This window comes from Haliaeetus leucocephalus, unplaced genomic scaffold, assembly GCF_000737465.1.
Source record: "Haliaeetus leucocephalus isolate CR32 unplaced genomic scaffold, Haliaeetus_leucocephalus-4.0 Scaffold545, whole genome shotgun sequence".
Lineage (NCBI taxonomy): Eukaryota > Metazoa > Chordata > Aves > Accipitriformes > Accipitridae > Haliaeetus > Haliaeetus leucocephalus.
In genome coordinates, this window is record NW_010972981.1 from 5,463,908 (window position 1) to 5,483,651 (window position 19,744).

The 19,744-nt window shown below is 42.3% G+C and overlaps 1 protein-coding gene across 1 annotated transcript; it reads left to right on the top strand.

Moving 5' to 3' along the window:
- The first annotated feature begins 1,069 nt into the window (after positions 1–1,069).
- SLC34A2 (solute carrier family 34 (type II sodium/phosphate cotransporter), member 2) lies at positions 1,070–19,398 on the top strand. The gene is made up of 13 exons (XM_010576869.1): positions 1,070–1,168; positions 6,885–6,999; positions 7,106–7,243; positions 7,827–7,955; positions 8,870–9,013; positions 9,644–9,755; positions 10,866–11,061; positions 11,798–11,893; positions 14,357–14,477; positions 15,195–15,362; positions 16,718–16,834; positions 16,922–17,046; positions 18,664–19,398. The coding sequence occupies exons 1-13, from the start codon at positions 1,070–1,072 to the stop codon at positions 19,237–19,239; spliced, it is 2,136 nt and encodes a 711-aa protein (XP_010575171.1). The 3' UTR covers positions 19,240–19,398.
- The last annotated feature ends 346 nt before the right edge of the window (positions 19,399–19,744 follow it).

Consider the following 19,744-nt stretch of genomic DNA (forward strand, 5'->3'; position numbering starts at 1 on the left):
CTGCAGCCCAAGGAGGTGCTCGGCCTTCCCGCTGCCACCATGGGATGCTGCGTACGGGGCTGCGGAGGCTTTTACGATCACCACTTACTAAACGTTTCTGGTGCCGACGCAGGTGAAGAGTAAGTTCTGACTCACAGCTCCAAGGCTGGGCGTCTCTGCGGGACTGAAAGGTGCAAAAAGCAAGAGTTTTATTTTTCTAAGTTACTAAGTCACTAAGCTACTGGGAGATACGACTGCGTACACGCAGACAAAGCAGATCTGCTGATTAGGCTGCTGGTTTACAGCTTATTTTCCCAGTATAAGTCGCCTGTTGAAACAGAAAAAATTCAAAGATAATAAAGCTACAGTGCCCAACACAGTCCCATCAGCCAGCTCCCCATTAAGCTCATCGGTAGAACAGACAGCAAATGCTGGTGACTGCTTTGTCTAATCTGTAATACCATACCGTATTTATTGAATAACTTATTTGTCATACAGTCTGCTTCTTTGCTAGCATTCTGAATGCGATTATCAAAGGTGTCCTTACATCTTTAAATCTCATTTAGAAAGGAGAGCCACAGCCAAAATGCTAATGAGCTCGCTTTAATTGTAAACACTGAGCACTGATAAGAATGAAACTCCATCCTCTGTTCTCAAAGAAGTTCTTACGTGTTTCCTCCTTACACCGCTTTTTATCTGATTCTCCTTCACTTCTGTTCTTAGGCAGATTAATAGGCACCTGAACAGACAAATAACAGTTCTACATCTTCTTCACACCCTTTTGACAGACTTTTGAGATTGCAAAATATTTTTGGAAAATTATTATTGGAAAAAAGATTACTGAATGATCGGGCGGATGGCAATTTTTCAGGCTGGAACAAACCATTTCCCAGCATTCACATGAACACATAAGTAACTTGTACTTAAATGCTGATGGGACATTTTTTAGAATGTGATAAGTGTGAAATAGCCCGTAGTTTTATCAGTCTTGGTTGCTGCCCACTCCTGCTAAAAAAAGGTTGATTGTGATCATTAAGTTGCAGGTAGGCAGTGCCTCTGGACTGTAAAATAGGAATGTTAGTGCGCGGTGATGAAAGCAAACTTTGCTCAACACCTGTCTATATATATTGCAGGTTTCAGTGGCTGCCCAGTTGATCCGTTCGCTCTGTTGTCTGGGAATAAAGAAGTGGTAAGTAAGAACAACTAAGACCAAGTTTTCTTTTCTTCTTTTTTGAACTTGTTTAGCTTATAAATCCAAAGCTCTGCTTTTGCAGCTCAAGGAATGGCAACAGAGAGCTAAGGTGGGGAACTGGAGTGGCATGTGAAATGTCATCCACTTGTTAGCATTTTCACCTTGTGCTCTTTCAACTGCTTTTATATTTTAAGGAAGTGATAAAAAAAAATCATAGTTCTAAAACCAAACTGTGCTACTTTTTGCCTGCGAATAACTAGATTTATTTTTATGGAACATGATAAAGAAAAAAAGCATTTTATTAGCAGCTATCAAAAAAACCCCAGAAATAACTGCCTATAGCATAAGAAAGTATTGTTTTAACTATTACCTGGATTGAAAAGAAGTGAGTTTTTAAGTCATAGTAATCAGTGGTATTGGATACTGGAAAATGTCTAGGATTTGATTAATGAAACATTGGAAGGAAATACTGTCAGTTCGTGTGTTAGCATAGATAGTGTGTAAAGTCTGTGTGCTGCACTATGGCCGTGTCAGGCTATTCTTGATGGAAACATTTTCTTATGCTAATTCAGTTTGATACACGGAGGCAAAAGGAATACATTAGTCTAATGTAGTTAGCTCAACTAATGTGGCAGTAGGCAGAAATCAGCTGGTTTCTCAGTAACTTTTATTAGCAGCTCTTCCATTAGATCAGTAAGTCTTTTTAATGTCATTACTTTTTCCTCTCTCGATTCTTTACTATGTGTTTTGTGTTTGGGATGGGGTAGATATGTTGTATTTTCTTGTTGGTGGGATTATTATTTTTTGTTGTTTTATTTAAATACCTACTAGGCATTTGAAGTAGCTCACAGATGTTTCCTGGCTCTGGCTCCTCAGAGGCAGTGCCTGGTGCTTTGCTTGATTGTGAATGCAAAAATTAATGTTGGGGATTCATTTTCTCTCTGGACTTGCTTAGAAATTAGTTCTCTGTACTAGGTTGTTTTATATGTTTTTTTCAGTTTTGCTATGTGTTAGATTCAAGCTTGTGAGCAGTAAGTCTCAGGGATACATAGGAATAAACAGTGAGCACAATGCTCTTTTTTTCTTTTTTTAGCTTTCATATATTGATTTTTTCCTTTACTACTACATTAGTTGAAAGTTTACATCCTGGCTAAGCCTGCTAACTTATTCAGAGGAAAAGCCCCAAGGAACCAGCTGGTGCCAGGGTAAAGACAAGACTTGCTCCTAGCAAGGCTGAATCACTGCTGGTGTTTGTTTAAGTTGTTGCACCTGGGGCTTTGTGGCTGCCATGGAACAGGTTCTGGGGCAAAATTATCAGCTCATGTAAAGCTACTGAATGAATTTGTGCTGGCTGAGGATCTCTCCTTTCCTGTGTCTACATAATGTGCTTCTGTGTTGGAAATGATACATTTTGAGGCAGTATTTCTTCAAACTGTGTATAAGAAGGATTGCTGTGTAGCTTGGTATTTATTCCTATGAAGTATGTGTGGTAAATATTCATATTTACTAAGCCACGTAGTCAGATATCAAATTATCTGATAAATCCCTTTTTAGCATAAAAACTGTAGCACAGTGGTGAATGACAAGGAAGTGATGGGGTTTTGTAGAAAAGCTGAGAAAGGAGAGTGAGCGAGAGAACGGAAAGCCTGGCTGCACCCAAAACTTGATTTGGAGCTGCTTAGGCAACCTGTAGGCACATGTATGGTCGTGTTGGTGGTTGTTGCAGTTATTACCAGTCGGTTTTGAAAATACTGCTATTTTCTCCAGTACTTTTGTTTCATCTTGATTTGACTGGGTATGTTCCACTGGAGGTGAGATTTCTTTAAGGCTTACTGCTTTGTAGTTCTTATTTCAGGCACAACGTGGCCTTTTAGTGAGCTGTCACGGGTGGAGGGGTACAAACAATACCGTCCAGGCACATGCAAGTGGTAGTTCATATTCTCCGTGTTAAGTCCAGCAAAATAAATACGTTTACGACTGTTTCTGATTTAAAACTGAAAAGCACTGAGAGTCTAGCCCTGCAAGAGAGGCAATGCTGTTACAGTCCAGTGAGTCACTGAGGAACGTGGGGCAACTGCATGACACCTGGTGTTGCGCAGGTAATTCCCCAGAGACTTTAACTCTTTGAAATGCTGCAGTGAGAGAGTCAGTACACATATAAAAACCATGGGAGCCCACTTTGGCTTCGGCTTTTTCTCTCTCACATTTTATTTCAGAATTTGAATGCCACTGATTTCCATCCATCTCCCTCTTAGGAGCGGGAGGTTTCAGTTTCTTTTGGAGTTAGAAAGGATGTCACACGTAGTTAGCATTTTCCGAAGGCGAGGAAAGACTATACTTACAATGAAAGAAGCACGCGCGATGGTGTGAGAGGATTTGCCGCGAGGTTCGCCGAAACGGACTGGATTACAGTTTGCGCAGGCATTAGTTTTCAGACCTTTGCAATATGCATAGCATATTTTGACCTGCCGCGTTCAGGAGATTAGCTCCCGTTTCAGCACGGCTCCGGACAGGTGGACGTCCAAAGCGCCGGTGCTTAGCCGGACGCAAGCTCCATGACTAGGGCCTGGGTGCAGGCGTCCTGGCCGGCGTCCCGCCAGCGCGGTGCGGAGACACCGGGGCTGGCACAGGGATGGGCAGACCTCGTCCCTCCGGGCACCTCATCCAGCAGTTGTGGCTGTCCTGCCTTTGGACCTGGACCGGTGCGTCCAGCTGAACGTAGCTCCTTGTTGCGGTGTGCGTCGTCACCGGCCCATCCTCTGCCCGTTCTCTAACATGTTCCTTCGCAGTGTAGTTATGCCTTCGGTGTTCAAAAGTAAACCACTATTAGGGTTTTCATTGTCATTTATATCTTGCGTCAGTGATGTTGGTCTTTTATACTCTGCCTGACATCAGCCTTTCCAAAGGCGCGTAGGAGCTGCCAGGGAATGATGCAGTTAGCTTTGTCACCCCGCTGCTCCGCTCCTCCGCAGCACCCAGATTTTCTTCTGGGTGTTTTCTCAAGATGTTAACGTCTGCATTTGGGCCAAGGAAGAATTCTTTGAAGGGAAGACTGTAGAATGTAGATTACCCTTGTAGCTCAGCGATTAATTAACAGTAAGTAGCTGTGGCCAGGACGCTAGCAGAGTATCAGGTGGCTGTAAACTATCTTCTCAGCTGTTCCTCTTAACAAAAGTCGGCATCTGGAGACAGCTGACAGCTTTGGTAGCGCTTCAGGGATCTAGATGGTTCTGCTTTCATCAGTCCTTGATACCAATCACACAGAACGGGCTGTTCTAGTAATACCTCTGCAAACCCAAATGCGTAAGGCAAACACTGTAAAGGCCTCCGGTATTCAAGTCTACCTTCCCAAATCGGAGGTTGACTAGGGCTCATATGAATAATTTTATATACGTATCTGTAAAAAACCTTCCCCCACAGAGGTGGTCAACTCTCATTCTATGGTATTTAATCACATAAAGCAAAAACAATAATAATACATGACGTACCTGTGGGATCCTGAGCACTTCAGGAACATGGGAGATGCTTATTATGAAGAAATGCCCTGCTGAATTCTTGAATGGGGAGAGTTTATTTAGGAGACATAGAGGCTGTTTGCTGAAGTTTTCAAGCTCCGGTTTCTCCAGTGAATGCATCAGCTTGGTTTCCATACAGTAATCATGCAGGCTGAATCCTTCATCTCCATACTGAGTGCAACAGAAGAGCTGTAAAAATACTGACGGCATCTCTAGGGCTGGGGGTCCAGCATGTTCTGTGTCTCTCCATGGTGGTAATGTGTTGACAATGCAACTTCACATCCGAATTTCCAATGCATGTTCACAATTGTATTTCACTTAAGAAGCACTTGTGCTGAGCAGTTATTTTTTTTAGAGCTCTTTAAATGCTGAACATGTATAAATGAAACTCGTTTAACAAGATGGAGGTGTTCTGGCATGGGTGGGGCTTGGAGATTGTTGGCATGGGTGAAAATATGAGAATTTGCTCCAAGCAAATGGAAACCCTTGTTGAAACAAGCAAGAGTGGTTTTCTTCCATCTGTTCTGAGATCTTTCTTTGTGTATCTTGGGAGCTGGTCTGGACCTTACATCACGGATAAAGAATGTGTAAAAGCAGAGCTTTTGCTAATGGGATTGTAGAATAATTTTTCCTGCTAACGTGGAAAGGGAGATACTCTTCTCTTTGTGGAGTGCCAGAAAACAATACCCTCCTCTGTTACAATAAGACATGAGTGATTTTGTCTGTGACATTTCCTTCCTGGCTAAAGGAGGAGGATGTGTGGCTTATTGAGGTGTGCAGGGACAAGACTTTTTCACCATCAGCCACATAAAGGATTATGATTAAATGAATGATTAATTATAGTCCCTCAGAGTGGCTGCTAAATGCAGGTGAACCTTGTTTACGGGAGTACGATACCAGCTCCGAGACTGACTTGTGGAGGCTGGGCGCAGGTGCCCTGTTTATGAGGAGCATTGCAGGCAGATTGGCTCGCCCGCGTTTCAGCCGCACGGGTGCCAGATGCGGTGGCCACGGGGCAGCTTTGCCCGTGGCACTGACCGACTTGCGTGGCAGAGAGGGTGGAAGAGACAGGCCCGAAGGTGAGGCTTTTCTGGGTAGGGTGCACTTCTCCCATCCTTTCCACTGAGGTATCACTCACACTGGCTGAGCTAAACAACAGCCTTAGAAGCCTAGAAAGGTAGAAACATTATCATATATAGCCTTGGCTCCCCATGGTCACTTCCCTCTCTTTCGTGTCCCTCCCTCTGGCTTCCGATAATGGCGAAGTAAATAAGCAGGACTCTTCCAGGTTTTGGTTCAAGGAACAGCCGCCTCCTCCTCTTGTGCCTGGTCTAGGTCTGTCACATGTGCTTGTGCCTGTGCCGGCAGGATTTGGCCATGTGATGTCTTATTTTTTAAGTTATTATTTCTTAATATTACCATGCATGTCAAATGTGCTCAGAAGGGGTCAGGAAGGAAGAGGTTCAGACAGAGAGCCTACGTGAGATGCATGAGCCTGACCTTGCTGCCACTAACTCAGCTTCACTTGCAGCATCAGCTGTGAGTTGCAGGCAAATAACCTGCAATGGCCACTGACATCTAATTACGCTCTTGTCCAGTTGTTCAGCAAGCATCATTCTGGAGCTCGAAACTCTGGGGTCTTCCTCCACCTTGTCCAGGGCCACGTTCTCCTCCATGCTTCCAGGAAGACTGTGTTTAGCATGTGTGACCCAAACTAGGCAATGCTTTAGGGAAGAACTTTCTTTGCTAAGGTCTGTGTATTGAATTACCAGTTTGGTAAAGGCAGTCAGTTAAATCCAGAAGGTGGAAGAAAGTAAAACAGTCCTCTTGACTTTTTGCTGAAAAGAGATAAAATGAATTGGAGAAAAGAAATGCCTAAGGTTTGGAAAGCAGAGAAATCTTTGCTTTCATGGCAGTTAAAAGTGAACAAAAATACAGGCATGAGATGGAAATAATTTTTTTTAATTATGTAAATTGCACAAATAAATCAACTGTGTGCTTTAAACATAACTGAGAAATCAATTTCACAAATAAAGGAATGATTCATAAACATTAATAAAAAGCTGTGTTCAAGGACAACTTGCTTCCATTCCATTTCCATCTCTTTTGCTCTTACACTTAATAACGTTTCTCACATACCCTGTTGTAAGTTGAATATTTTGATTGCACCTGCATTTTAATCAGCACTGCTTTGTTAGTCACAGATCATGGCTCCCTGGCCTGAGGTGGAAAAGCCTGAAACCAATAACTATATTGGGGACTCCTCCAAACAAAACCAGAACATGGCTGGGAAAGAAGGAGAAAATCACAAAGGTAATGTGAGCTCACCTGTGAGTTACAGAGATATATAAGTTTTGGGGCTCCTTTGAGAAGATGGAAAGTAATTAAACCGTTTTTCATAAATGTTCTATTTCATCAGGCAACGTGGCTTCACTTGGAAATAAAGGAGAAATTCAACCTGCGTTTTCCACAGTAGCCTTGATAGATGAGACAACGCCAGAAGAAGGTGACCCATGGGCTCTGCCGGAACTGCAGGACACTGGGGTCAAGTGGTCAGGTAGCCATTTCTCAGTAAATATGTTACCTGTACTTATTTTTTCCATCACTTCTGCTCTCTTTGTCTTGGTTATTTTTCTGAAATGATATTTGCTGTAGAACTGAATTTAAGATTTGAGGAATTTTCAGATCTAGGCTTTACACTCTGTCTCACCTTCCCCAACAGTGAATGGGGATATTATATTTAGTCAGTTAAGAAAAATTTGGAAATCATGCTGCTTACCCTCCTTAAAACACAAGGAGATATATGGAAAACAATCCAAAACTAATATGGTTTTATATCCAGGCTCCTATTGGTCTTTCTTTACTCAGTAGGATAACTGTGTAAAACCGAGGGTCAGTCTCAGACTTTGTAACGCTTTTGTCACATACCAAAAGCTTTTACATGGTAAAACCAGGTAAACAAACTACCTGCTTCTGCAGTTAAAATTTGATTAAGGAGAACATTGTTTTGGGTTTAATCAAGTACTGGGGTCACAACACTGTCTTTGACTCCGTAGTCTCTGCTTGTGTGCTAGACTATTCAAGAGAGAACATCAGACACATCAAGCAAATCTTTTATGCATAACGTATTTGTTTTGCAGAACTGGATAGAAAAGGAAAAATCATTCGTGTACTCTACGGGATAGGGAAGTTTATTATGCTACTTGGATTACTCTACTTGTTCGTGTGTTCTCTGGATGTACTGAGCTCTGCTTTTCAACTGGTAGGAGGTATGAAAATGTCTAAAATATCCAGAATAAACTACGAATGAGGCAGTAAGTTTCATCTGAGTGAGTAAATTACAAGTATCACTCTCCAAGAACATTCTCCATAGACTTATGTGTTGAGATATAGATTCAGAAGGAAGTAGCTCTGATTGAAGACTGACCTTCCTTTGTTTGAAAGCGCCTGTTTCTCAAATTCCAAGGAGCTGTTGATGTAGGGATTATTGGCCCTAATTTCTTAGTAGGTTCCTGTTACTTTGGTTTACACAAATACATCTGTGCATAAATTTGTCTCATGTGAAAGACACTTCAACAAGGTGAAATATGAAAATTGCACTCTTGATCAAAGCACCCAGCACTGAAATGTCCCCCAAGTCTTTCAAAGATGAAAACTCTTGAAATGTATTTTTTGCATTTGCCTGTCTCCAAGGGTTGAATTCTGCTGAAGGATTCAGAAGAGTTATCAGAGAAATGTGTGAGCTTCTGTGGAGGTACTTTGGATTTTTGTCAGCACAGAAAGCTATAGGAACAGAATTACTCAGGGTTATTAAAATAGTTTTCGTTGATGCAGTAACCAAAAATATCAAGGTAGTAATAGCATTTAAATCTATGCATGTGTGGGTTTTTTACCGTACAGTCTTTCCTCTGATGGCTGTAGTTTTATATGGTTCTCTGCAGAGTTCAGTAGAGCTTGTTCAGTCACTGAAATGAGAGAACATAAAGTATTTTCTGATAAATTAGAAGCTGAGAGTTCAAGACCTGAATTTGGATCCCTGGGCTACATCATCTTGTACATTTTTTGGCTGGCAAGCATAGCTATATATGTATCAATTAAATGGTTGAATGATCTTTAATTAAACGCTCTGATAATACGGACTTTAACTTGCACTTCCCTCACTCTGAGAATATGTTTTTTGTAGGTAAAGCAGCAGGGGACATTTTTCAGGATGATTCAGTGCTGTCTAATCCTGTTGCGGGATTGGTGATTGGAGTTCTGGTGACCGTTATGGTCCAGAGCTCCAGCACTTCTTCATCCATTGTGGTCAGCATGGTGTCCTCCACATGTAAGTCTACTTAGAGTATCTTCCTAGAAATCAATCATAAATGTCAGTCTGGGGTGCAAACATTCCCAACTGTGTTCAAGTTGTAGAAGCTTTGGGTGTGAAAGTAGAGACTGCAGAAAAAGATTTTCACAGCTGTTGCCCTGATATAAAATAAAAATGTAAAAAGTAATAATAATAATAACAGTAGTAGTAGTAGTAGCAGTAATAATAGTAGTAAGTCCACAACTGCAATGAAAATAATTGGAAACCTTGGCATTGAATGCTTTAATTTTGGAAGTATCTGCATACTTTTCTCATGTTAGCCAGTTACTGAACTTCATTTGTTTCTGTGGCATCATTTCAAACAAAATGCCCAGGAAAAAGAGACTTTATCTTACTCTGGCCCTCTAATGTGTGGTGAAAAATGATAACCATGGGCTGCAGTTTTGGTGGGGATCACAGGACTATGGGAGTACCATGTTCCCAGGGGGCTTGATTAAAGCAAACATATCTGGATTGGAGCACCTAATCCCAGTGACATCAAGAGAAGTCAGGGTTCCAGTGACATTAATAGATGTTAATTTTCATTGAAACAAAGAGCTTGCTGATGATCTGATTTTTTCATTCAGTGCTTCCTTTTCTGCTTTCTAGTGCTGACTGTTCGATCAGCTATTCCTATCATAATGGGGGCAAACATTGGCACCTCAGTTACAAACACGATTGTGGCACTCATGCAAGCTGGGGACAGGAACGAATTTAGAAGGTATTGTACTTAAACACTAGATCTGAAAAGTTGCTTTTCTTCCCTCTTTGTAGGTTTTCTTCTATATTCCCTATCACTACTACAGCCATTCAACCTTTCTATTGGCCAAAATTTGAATGTCTAGTTAGGAAAGTGACAAGCATGGCCATGGCCAAGGTATAATGCTGTCTAGATATATGGCTTCCTATACTTGGAGAAGCTTATTGGGTTCCTTTAAAAGTTTTGTGGTTTTGTAAGAATCCACCATTTTTAACTGGCTCTTGCACAAGGATGAATTTTTAACTGCTCCCACTATACTACCGACCTTTGATTATCTCATAATTATGGGAGGGCTGTACAAGAAGTTAATATTAGGGTATTTTGGTCTACTCTCCTTAAAAGACTTCATTGCTGAAGGTTTTTTAAGTCTACAGTGAGCAAGAGCTGGTAACTGTAGAGAAATGAAGTGTTCTGGCTGTCAAATATGTACAGTGACAACTTGTAGACTGCCACTTGACGTTATCAGTGAGAGAGCTCATGGCTTATTGGAGATGGGCAGTAAAGTTGGCAGGGATATGAGACTTTGGTACCTTGTCATTTATGGCATAACAGACATATGAAATACACTTAGCTAAAGCCTCTGAAGGTAGCGCTGTGGCTCCTCAGGCTGTGGAGGAGAAGCTGGAAGGGACCTGTACACCAATGGTTTGCAAGAACATGTGAGAGGGCTGCAAAGAGCCATCTCCTGCCATGAGTCAGGGAGAACAGGTCCCAGAGGCAACGCCTGGCTGAGGATTAAAAATGTACCAAAAATGGGTGAGAGGCAAAACAAATGCAGGCCGTACAGCCACTTTGTTCTTCAGACAAGTACCCTTGGCAATCTCGTGCTAAGGATCATTTTTGCCTTTCCTAGTTTGTCTTGTTTCACTCAGCTGGCTCGTTCTTTCACTCGGCCAACAGTGTGGAGACAACTTAGCGCTCCATAGCAAAGTAGCCAACTGCTGTGACCCCAGAAATGAAATTATTCCTATCTTGAAATGGGCTTCATCCTCACTTCTATGATTTAATATTTAATTGATGTTGCGCACATGCTGTTTAATTAAAAGCAGCTTTTAAAATTTTTTCTCACAGGGCCTTTGCTGGGGCAACAATCCATGATTTCTTTAACTGGCTCGCTGTGTTTGCGCTATTGCCTATTGAAGTTATTTCTGGCTATCTTTACCATCTCACCAGTGCTATAGTTGAATCCTTTCATCTTGAAAGTGGTGAGGATGCCCCTGAGCTACTAAAAGTTATCACAGACCCCTTTACAAAGCTCATCATTGAGGTAAGCTCTTTCTCTCTTCAAGGAAGCTGCTTACTTGGTTCAGTTACAGCTAATCAAAATGCTCTGAATATGGTGGGGGGCTCCCACTCACTTCTCTGTGTCCTTGGGGTGAAGCTCATTAGCAGGTGGATTCTTCTTTTTATTAGCATTTCATAAAGCCCCAGCTCTATATTTCCCATTTCTAATTTCCCCCACATTTCACCATAACGATGACAGACCTAGCTAGGAGGACTGGGAAGGCAGGTGAGGACAAATACAGCCACGTGGGATGGGTGGGATGGATGGGATGGCAGCCTGTTACCTAGACATTGGCAGATAGTACTAGCTGGGACAACCTAGCACATCCAGAAGATCTGCATAGGACCAGAAGAGATGACACTGAAACTTGCACACATCCAGAGGGACAGCTGGAGGCCAGGGGACATGTGCACAACTCCTAAAATGACAGTAAATGCATGTAGGTAGTTGTGTTAGTGTAGTTGTTTATATAGAAAGAATGAGATGAAGTGGTGGATGATTTGGGGAGAATGAGACACTGTGTTTGTGCCCATAGAGTTGTACCTTTTTCTGGGAGTAAACCCCCTCCTACCTGTTGGGCAGCAGCTCCAGCATTAGAGATGGTCGTGCAGGCTTTATGTGGTTGAGCTTCCAAAGGGAGTTATTTGAGTAAGGCTGAACAGAAGTGTGTGATGCAAGTTGGAATAATGCTTTTTTCTTCTTCTTCTTCTTTTTAAAGCTTGATAAGTCAGTAATAAATGCAATTGCTACAAATGATGAATCAGCAAAAAACAGAAGCCTGGTAAAGATTTGGTGCATAACTGAAACCAATGTGGTGAGTATCATGCTAAATTCATTCCCAGGTTCCTCAGAAAATATATTACCTATCTGTAGCTGACACTCCTTATCATAGGATTGTGAAATTAGATTTTTAAATAAGTTTTTTTGCAGCAGCAGCAGATAAAGAATGAAAACAATTTAATGTAGTTTTTGCTCCACTTAAATCAAGGATGTCATACCAGTGGTGAGCTTGACCTTGTTGCTTTCAGTACCATGCAGGCCCTTGCTTATCAGAACTGGTAGTTTGGAGCCAAGCCTTTTTCTCCTTTCACATCCAAATGCCTTTAAACTCTGATACGTTTACCAACTCCCTGAAAGTGGAAAAAATCTGCAGTACAGGCCAAAGAAAATATCTTTTTGCCCACCATTTATCTATTGAACCAGCTTTAGTCTTACGTGTGTTAGGGTGACCTGGTGGCAGCTGGTTATTTGCAGCTTTCTTGGAAAACTGCCCTCGGAGAAAGCCTCTGTGGGGCTATATCCCGTTGTTCTTAACCCAAGCAACACTGCAGCCTGAAGGAATCTGTTGCCCAGATCGACACCAATGAGTATTTTGGTAAACTGTGGAGCTGAGTGTTTGGTTTGCGTTGTTCAGCTAACTAACAATTAGAGCATTAAATATCCCTTGGATCTCTAATGAGACTATTCTACTTGTTGGTATGTATAGAAAAGTAATTCCTGAAGTCCTGAGGCAGAAGATACTTAAGAACACACAGCGGAGGTTAAAATTAAGTGGTTGGGTTTTTAGAGGAGCCCAGCTCCTGTTGAATGATGGTCAGGATGGCCAGTGAAACGCTAGCTGGGGAGGTAGCACCAGGAGCAGAGCTGTGCTAATGTGAAACTGCTCAGGTTACGCTGCTGAGGCGCTGGGTATTTCATCTCAGGGGAGGCATCGTCCTTGGGCAGCGGTACCGCTTTCAGGCTCCCAGCCCGCGCTTGGCTACCCCTTCGCCGCGCTGCCAGAGCAGGCACAGCCTAACTCTCAGTGTGGTCTGGAGCCCCTGAGTCCTACAGTCCCCCCACTCTTAGAAGACAAGCAACTACACAGAAAGCATAGGCTGAGGGTTACACTTCCATATACACAGTTTTTTTCTGTGTTTGCCTGTATTTTGGCTCTGTAACTACTGCCCAAGCATGTAGTCAAATTACAAAAATGCATGAAATCCCTACAAGCTTGACTTGAACTTGGTGGGGGAAGAGGAAGATCATTTAAATGATTTACATTCCTAGTGTGTTAAACTCATTTCTGGCAAAAATGATTATACAGACTTATGGCAGGGATAAATACATGCAGACTCCATATGTTAAAAGCAAAACATGAGGATAAACATTTTGATCTAATGCAGCTGCTTTGAAACTCAGATGTCTGAAAAAAGTTCAGGAAGGTGAGAAATAACACTGCATTGTGTTTGCAACGGCTGACGCGTTGGGGAGGCTGGAGACCAGGCACTCCCTGGCGATGCGGGGGCACCGGATCCACCCCCAGCTTTGCCCATCTGCATCAGCTGGAGGGGACACGCGAACGTGGGTGTCTGCAGGCAGAGCCCAGCAAGAAAATAGGATTCCTCTTTCCCCATTTCTGCAAAAGAGAATCACTCAAACACATCTTAAAGATACCTCCTGTTCAGCAGTGAGGTTCAGAGTCCATTTGACTGTTAGCTGCGCTTGTGGCGAAGTGCAATTCAGTCAGCAAACCCTTCCTTAATCTGCGTGAGCGCTTATGGACCTAGCATCAGAATGCAGTATGTCTGGGCTAGGAGCTCTTATAGGGAAGGTTTTATTGTGGTGTAAATAGAAACTCAGGTTCAGCTCAGTAAGACTAATGCTAATCATAGTGCTAGTAATTAGCTCTTACATAGCATTTGAGCTTTAAGAAAGAGAGTAGTAGCAGCACGTCTGTTTCTACAGACAGGAAAACTGAGGCATAGGAAGGCAGCGTGAGCAGCTTGTGCTCATCCAGCAACAGAGGCTGCACTAGTATTGTAGTATTCTGAATCACAGGCCTGTGCAGTACTCACCAGACCATTAACTGCAGTTAAGATGACAGTCGAGAGGTCTTTCTTTGACCCAAGGAAGCTGTGGCACTGCCTGGAAAAGCAATGCCACGGTCCCCCAGCTGCAGCGAGACATGAACCTCGTTCCACAAATCCTGACATCAGTAGTTAAAGTTCTTAGCTACTGATGACGTGGTGCTATGGTTATTACAATGTAGAAGGTTTGGGGGATATTTTAATCTTTAAATGCTCTATTGATTGACTTGGGTAACAGCACAACCATTTATTTTAAGAATGCAAAAAATTTTGCCTTGTCATTAATGTGGTGCCAGCTTACACTCCAGCTTACAAATCTGCCTTCAGCTGATGAATGCTTGGTTGTAGTAAAAACCTAGAACTTTGCACGAGTTGTTAATGAAGGCTTGTAGGTGACCGAACTATCTGCTTTGTCTCGCAATCTTTAGACACTGCAGAATGTCACAATTCCACCTTCAGAAAACTGCACATCTCCTGACCTTTGCTGGACCGAAGGAAACACGACATGGACCATCAAGAATGTAACTGAAACAGAATATATCAGTAAATGTAAGTAGCAGAACTATTTCTTCTTTGGCAATACCTTTACAAATGTATATATAGCTTTCTGATAGCGTTAACAGACTACTTCAGAGGTACAGCGAGAGGCACTTGCACACAAGGTACTACTGCAGGTGCAGTCAGAGCAGCCTGTGCTCTGTTATAGCTACACAGCTGGAGTTACCAGTATCATCATGGTAACTGGCTGCAGATGGATTTCTTTCCACGCTCCCTGATATCAGTAACTGAAATCTTCAGTATCATGTCACCCTTGCTGTTAGGTGACTTGGAGCTACGGTTACTTTGCTGTAATGGTTGCTTGGATATCCCCATCCCTATGCATGCCCTTCAGGACTTTGAACAGCCCTTCTCAGGCATGCAGCCACCTCTGGGAAGAGCCAACCCACCATCCGGCTTGGAGCACACCAAAATTTCCTTGTGCTGTTGTATTTCTCTCCCTTGCACATGGTCAAGCAGCTCCCGCCTGCCCCGCAGGGGTCCCCACTGTGTATTTTATAAGTGTGTCCACAGAAAAGCCCCGCTTGCCCCCCTCAGACGTGGCTTTTGTGGAGCAAGGGAGGTGGCGTTTTCACTCTTTGCATCACCCCCTCATGCCGTGTGTGCTTTGGTCCCATTTTCTTAGGGACATGTATGAAAACTGGAGCTGGGCTTGGGACCAGAAGGAAAAATGTGGCTAGGCCAATTCATTTTCCTTTTCTTTTTCAGGCCAGCACCTCTTTGCAGACACAGACCTGCCTGATCTTGCCATCGGTCTCATCCTTCTGGCTTTGTCCCTGCTTGTTCTGTGCTCCTGTTTGGTCATGATTGTTAAACTATTAAACTCTGTGCTTAAAGGACAAGTGGCAAGCGTTATCAAGAAGACAATCAACACTGGTAATTATCTGCTTTTCCTGAAGATTGTTTTCAGGAATGACAAGGACATTGAGCACATTTATTGGTATCTCCTGTTCTGGCAGATATTCTAGAATAGTTTAAAGAAAACAGTATTAAGCAAAAATTGCTGCCCCTCCCCAACTTTTTTTGTCCCAAGCATGTTATTTTCTTTCTTTTAAAAATTTATCAGCGAACAGCTTGCTTGAGAACTGCAGCAGATTAACAGCAACAGAGACCAAAGTCCAGGCTCTGTTTCTTGATGTATAATCATTAGCTGTTAGAAATGTAATGTTCCCATCCTCAAAAGATAGCGCTGAAGTGCTGAGATCATGATTGCCTGCTCTGGCACACAGCCTGCATGTTTCTTCTAAAATTGAAAAAAAGTTTGTAGTGATTAATGATCTAATTTGCTTTGCTTGTCCTGTTCCACTGCTTAACCCTCTCTTCAGTAGGATAAGGCAGCCCTGAATAGTTGTACTTTCTGTCTTTCTCTGTGTTCTCCAGGTGTTTTTTCAGCCTGGATCTATTGAGTGCAAATGTGGGGTTTTTTTCACTTGGCTGCTTTTCTTTCCTCCTCCCTTGAGTGGAGAGGTTAGAACCTGTAGCAGAGAAAATCAGTCCTGGCACGTCTCTGGCTGTGGTTGAAGAGAGAGTTCACAGAAATGGGGAAGGCAACAAAGTGGTCCTCATGCTCTGTCTTCTCTTCTCCTGGGCAAAGAACACTGCCTGAATCAAAAACAAGGGGTAGAAAGTAATCAGCTGCTGGGTACTGTTCATTTGTGATCTACTCTGTGTTCCTCTGTGTATTCCCGATTGATTAAGTCCTCACTTCTTGGCTCACTCCTAAATCTGCAGACTACAGGGGACCATTGTGCCTAGCTTCTCTAATCAGCATGGTTAGCTTTTCTTTGCAAGAGTTAACAAGTGAATTTTTAGGAGGTGATCTGCTTGAAACTAGTTAGAACAACCAACCTGATTTTGTCAGGATGGTCTTCAGAGCTCTTGGTTGCCGAAACCAAGGCACTCAAGACACCTAGAAGAGTTTCTGTTGACCTCTGTGGAAATATTTCTTGTACCTAATTGTATTACAACGTACGTGCTACCCTGGGTCAGGACAAATGTCTGCCTAGTCTAGTATCCATCTCAAAGCATATCCAGTGGTAGAAGACTGGAGAGGGAGTACAGTGAACAGGGTAAATTAAAGTAGTAGAACTGACTCTGACCCCAAATTGTCATTTAAGAGGCAATATGCAAACAATGTATCTACATGCTTATTAGTCTTTTCAGTGCTGAGTTACTGTTACATAGAGCATTCTGTTATCCTAAATACAATGTTCTCCCTCTATTTTTTTTAGATTTCCCATTTCCTTTTACTTGGCTAGCTGGATACCTGGCTATGCTTGCAGGGGCTGGTATGACCTTCATTGTCCAAAGTAGTTCTGTTTTCACATCTGCTATTACACCCCTTGTTGGTAAGTTGTCAGTACTGTATTCTTTAATGCCATGTTTTATCTTCTCCATCATTCTGAAACCACTCAATCCTGTTTCTTTTCTCCTAGGCATTGGTGTTATAAGCATTGAGCGCTCTTATCCCCTTACCTTAGGAGCTAATATTGGCACAACCACAACAGCTATACTCGCAGCTTTAGCAAGTCCAGGGAGTACCTTAAAATATTCTTTACAGGTCAGTATAAAACTTCCTTGACTTCATTTAGAAGTTGCAACTTTTCTGAAAAAAAAACCCTGACAAAATTGGCTTCAATGCAAATATGCCATAGATGTTATGCCTGATTTTGTGTGTGCTATTAATGACAGCTCATTCATTTCAATTGCTAGAGCAAAAAGCTTGTATTAAACATTCCCAGAATGTCAATATATAGTAAAATCTTGCTTTTGTAAATTGGGCGTGATCTGAATTAATTCAGAACTGACACAGGGTGGGCCAATCGACCCCTGAGCGTGGGGTCTCTGCAGCTTGGAATTCAGTGTCCACATCTCTGACAACCCTCTTAGGTAGTCCCCTGTGAGGGTTGCCAATTTCTGTAAGTTCCCTCCTCAGGACCCTAACTCTGTTCATGCAGTATACAGGGAATCCTGTAACCTAAGTGAAGGATGTACAGCCCTTAAGATGGCAAGTTGTCTACCTACCTGAGGTTGCAGTGAGCATCACGGCATCTATTTTCTCATTGTAAATCTAATCTGAGTGGGTTTTATTGAATTCCTTGTTGCCTCAGACTGTTTGAAAAGTAGGCAGCTTGTCTTTGGGCTCCCATTTACCACCCGGTAAAGAACATTCCAGGCAGCAGATAACATTTGAATGAACCCTCTACATCAAAGAGTGAAAAGATAATGAGGTGTCCTTTGTGAATAGGATGAATGTTTTTTACTAGCCACAATAAATCAAGAAAATTACAGAAGTCATTTTATTGTTCTCAGGCATGGTAGAACAGATGTAATCATGAGAAGATACTATCTTGACCAAGCTCAGATTTCGTGATAACTTGCTGTTTTTATAACATACTTTAAAAATAAACTTTCATATTTACTTTAGTCTGATAATAGTTATAGAATGAAAATAAGGTGAGCAGGGAATGTACTGTTTTCTTCAGAATATGCTTATTCTGCCTTAAGTGACTTCTGAAAGCTTTAACAAGTACATGTCTCTTCATGCTTAATTTTTAAAAAACAATTTTGAAGTATGTGAATCAAATTATTATAAAAGACCTGGACAAAGTCACATTCCAGGAATCTCCTCAGTGCCTTATAAACTTTTAGCTAGTTTTTGTAAAATCCAGATTTGTACTGTTAACAATTTCTCAACAGCCTGTATGCAATATCTAATTTATGCTTCCCATCTTTTCACTGAAAACTTACGGATGCAGAACCCAATAATGACAGTTCTCATGTGGTTCTCATGCCTTGCTAACAACAGGACTGTTCCCTGAAAGCTGTTTGGTTTGTCAGCTTTACTTCTGATGGGACTCCATTTCTTGCAGTTGAAAGCTGCATTTTAAGACTTCTGCATCTGTGAGATATGCCATCCCCTCCAGGCTTGCCTTGTGTCCAAAAGCTGTCCCCAGTTTGTAGGCAGCAATCTTTACAATGTATGAGGTATTACCGAGTCCTTGCTTCGTGCTAGGAAAGGCCCTGCAGTGAAATAGCACGAAAGACAAGAACAAACAGTGGGGAGCAAGGGAAGGGAAACTATGGAGTCTTAGCGCCACTGGAAGTTATTAACATGTCGGTAGGAGCATTTAAAGGCATTTTAGCTAATGCACTTCTCAAATGTTTTTGCTTTCAGATTGCCTTGTGCCACTTTTTCTTCAATATTTCTGGGATTATTTTGTTTTACCCACTACCCTTTACCCGGCTGCCAATCCGCATGTGCAAGACCTTGGGGAACATAACAGCCAAGTACAGATGGTTTGCTATATTTTATCTTCTCGTCTGCTTCTTTCTGTTGCCTTTGTTTGTATTTGGTCTGTCACTGGCAGGCTGGCCAGTCCTTTTGGGTGTTTGCCTTCCCCTGTTTCTTCTTTTTATTGCTGTGGTTGTAATTAATATTATGCAGTCAAAGCGACCACATTCACTGCCTGAGAAGCTCCAAAATTGGGATTTCCTACCCATCTGGATGCACTCCCTAGAGCCCTGGGACAATATAATTATGTCTTCGCTCTCCTTTTGTGGGAAACACTGCTGCGGTTTCTGCAAGTGCTGCAAAGTCAATGCAGAACAGGAGGGTGCCAAAGACAAGCAACTAAAAACTATGGAGGTTTATGAAAACACCATTGCAATGGCTGATGAAGAAAGAGGTGGAAGAAGGGCACCAGCTGCAGCTTGTGTTGAAAAAACAGGCACAAACAACACGGCCTTATAGTAGTGGATCAACCCATATTAGCAGAGATACAGCATAGAACAGTCAGGCTCTTGAAAACCACCTTGGATAATGCACTGAGGACAGAGTGAACATTTTGTTAGGTTCCTGCAGCCAGTGATATATCACTCATCGAGGAATGGAGTCAAACAAGCTTGACAGAGTCCCTAGAAAATCTATGATCAGTTGAAAAGCTAATGACAGTTTTGCTTACAGAGGATCTACTATGCGATACCTTCATCCAATGCTATCAGTAGCAAACAAAAGAAATCCTGATGTAGTCCCATGAAGAGAGGGATGAAAGGAGTGGTGAACAATTCAAACTTAATTAAAAAACAAACAAACAAACAATGCACTTGTAGAACAGCCTTTCTGACCTACTGGCTTATTCAGCAGAAGTTGCTTTATAATACCTGAAAAGCTCTGGAAATGGAAAAAAAACCCCCAAACACTGCCCCCCCCCCTCCCCCCGGAATCCTAATGTTTTCATTGGCTTGGTTGCAGTGGT

Coding starts and splice junctions, on each gene's coding strand:
- SLC34A2 (XM_010576869.1), top strand. CDS start 1,070: ATGAAAGCAAACTTTGCTCAACACCTGTCTATATATATTGCAGGTTTC. Junction 9,014..9,643: donor CAGCATGGTGTCCTCCACAT/GTAAGTCTACTT, acceptor TCTGCTTTCTAG/TGCTGACTGTTCGATCAGCT. Junction 17,047..18,663: donor CCTTAAAATATTCTTTACAG/GTCAGTATAAAA, acceptor TTTTGCTTTCAG/ATTGCCTTGTGCCACTTTTT.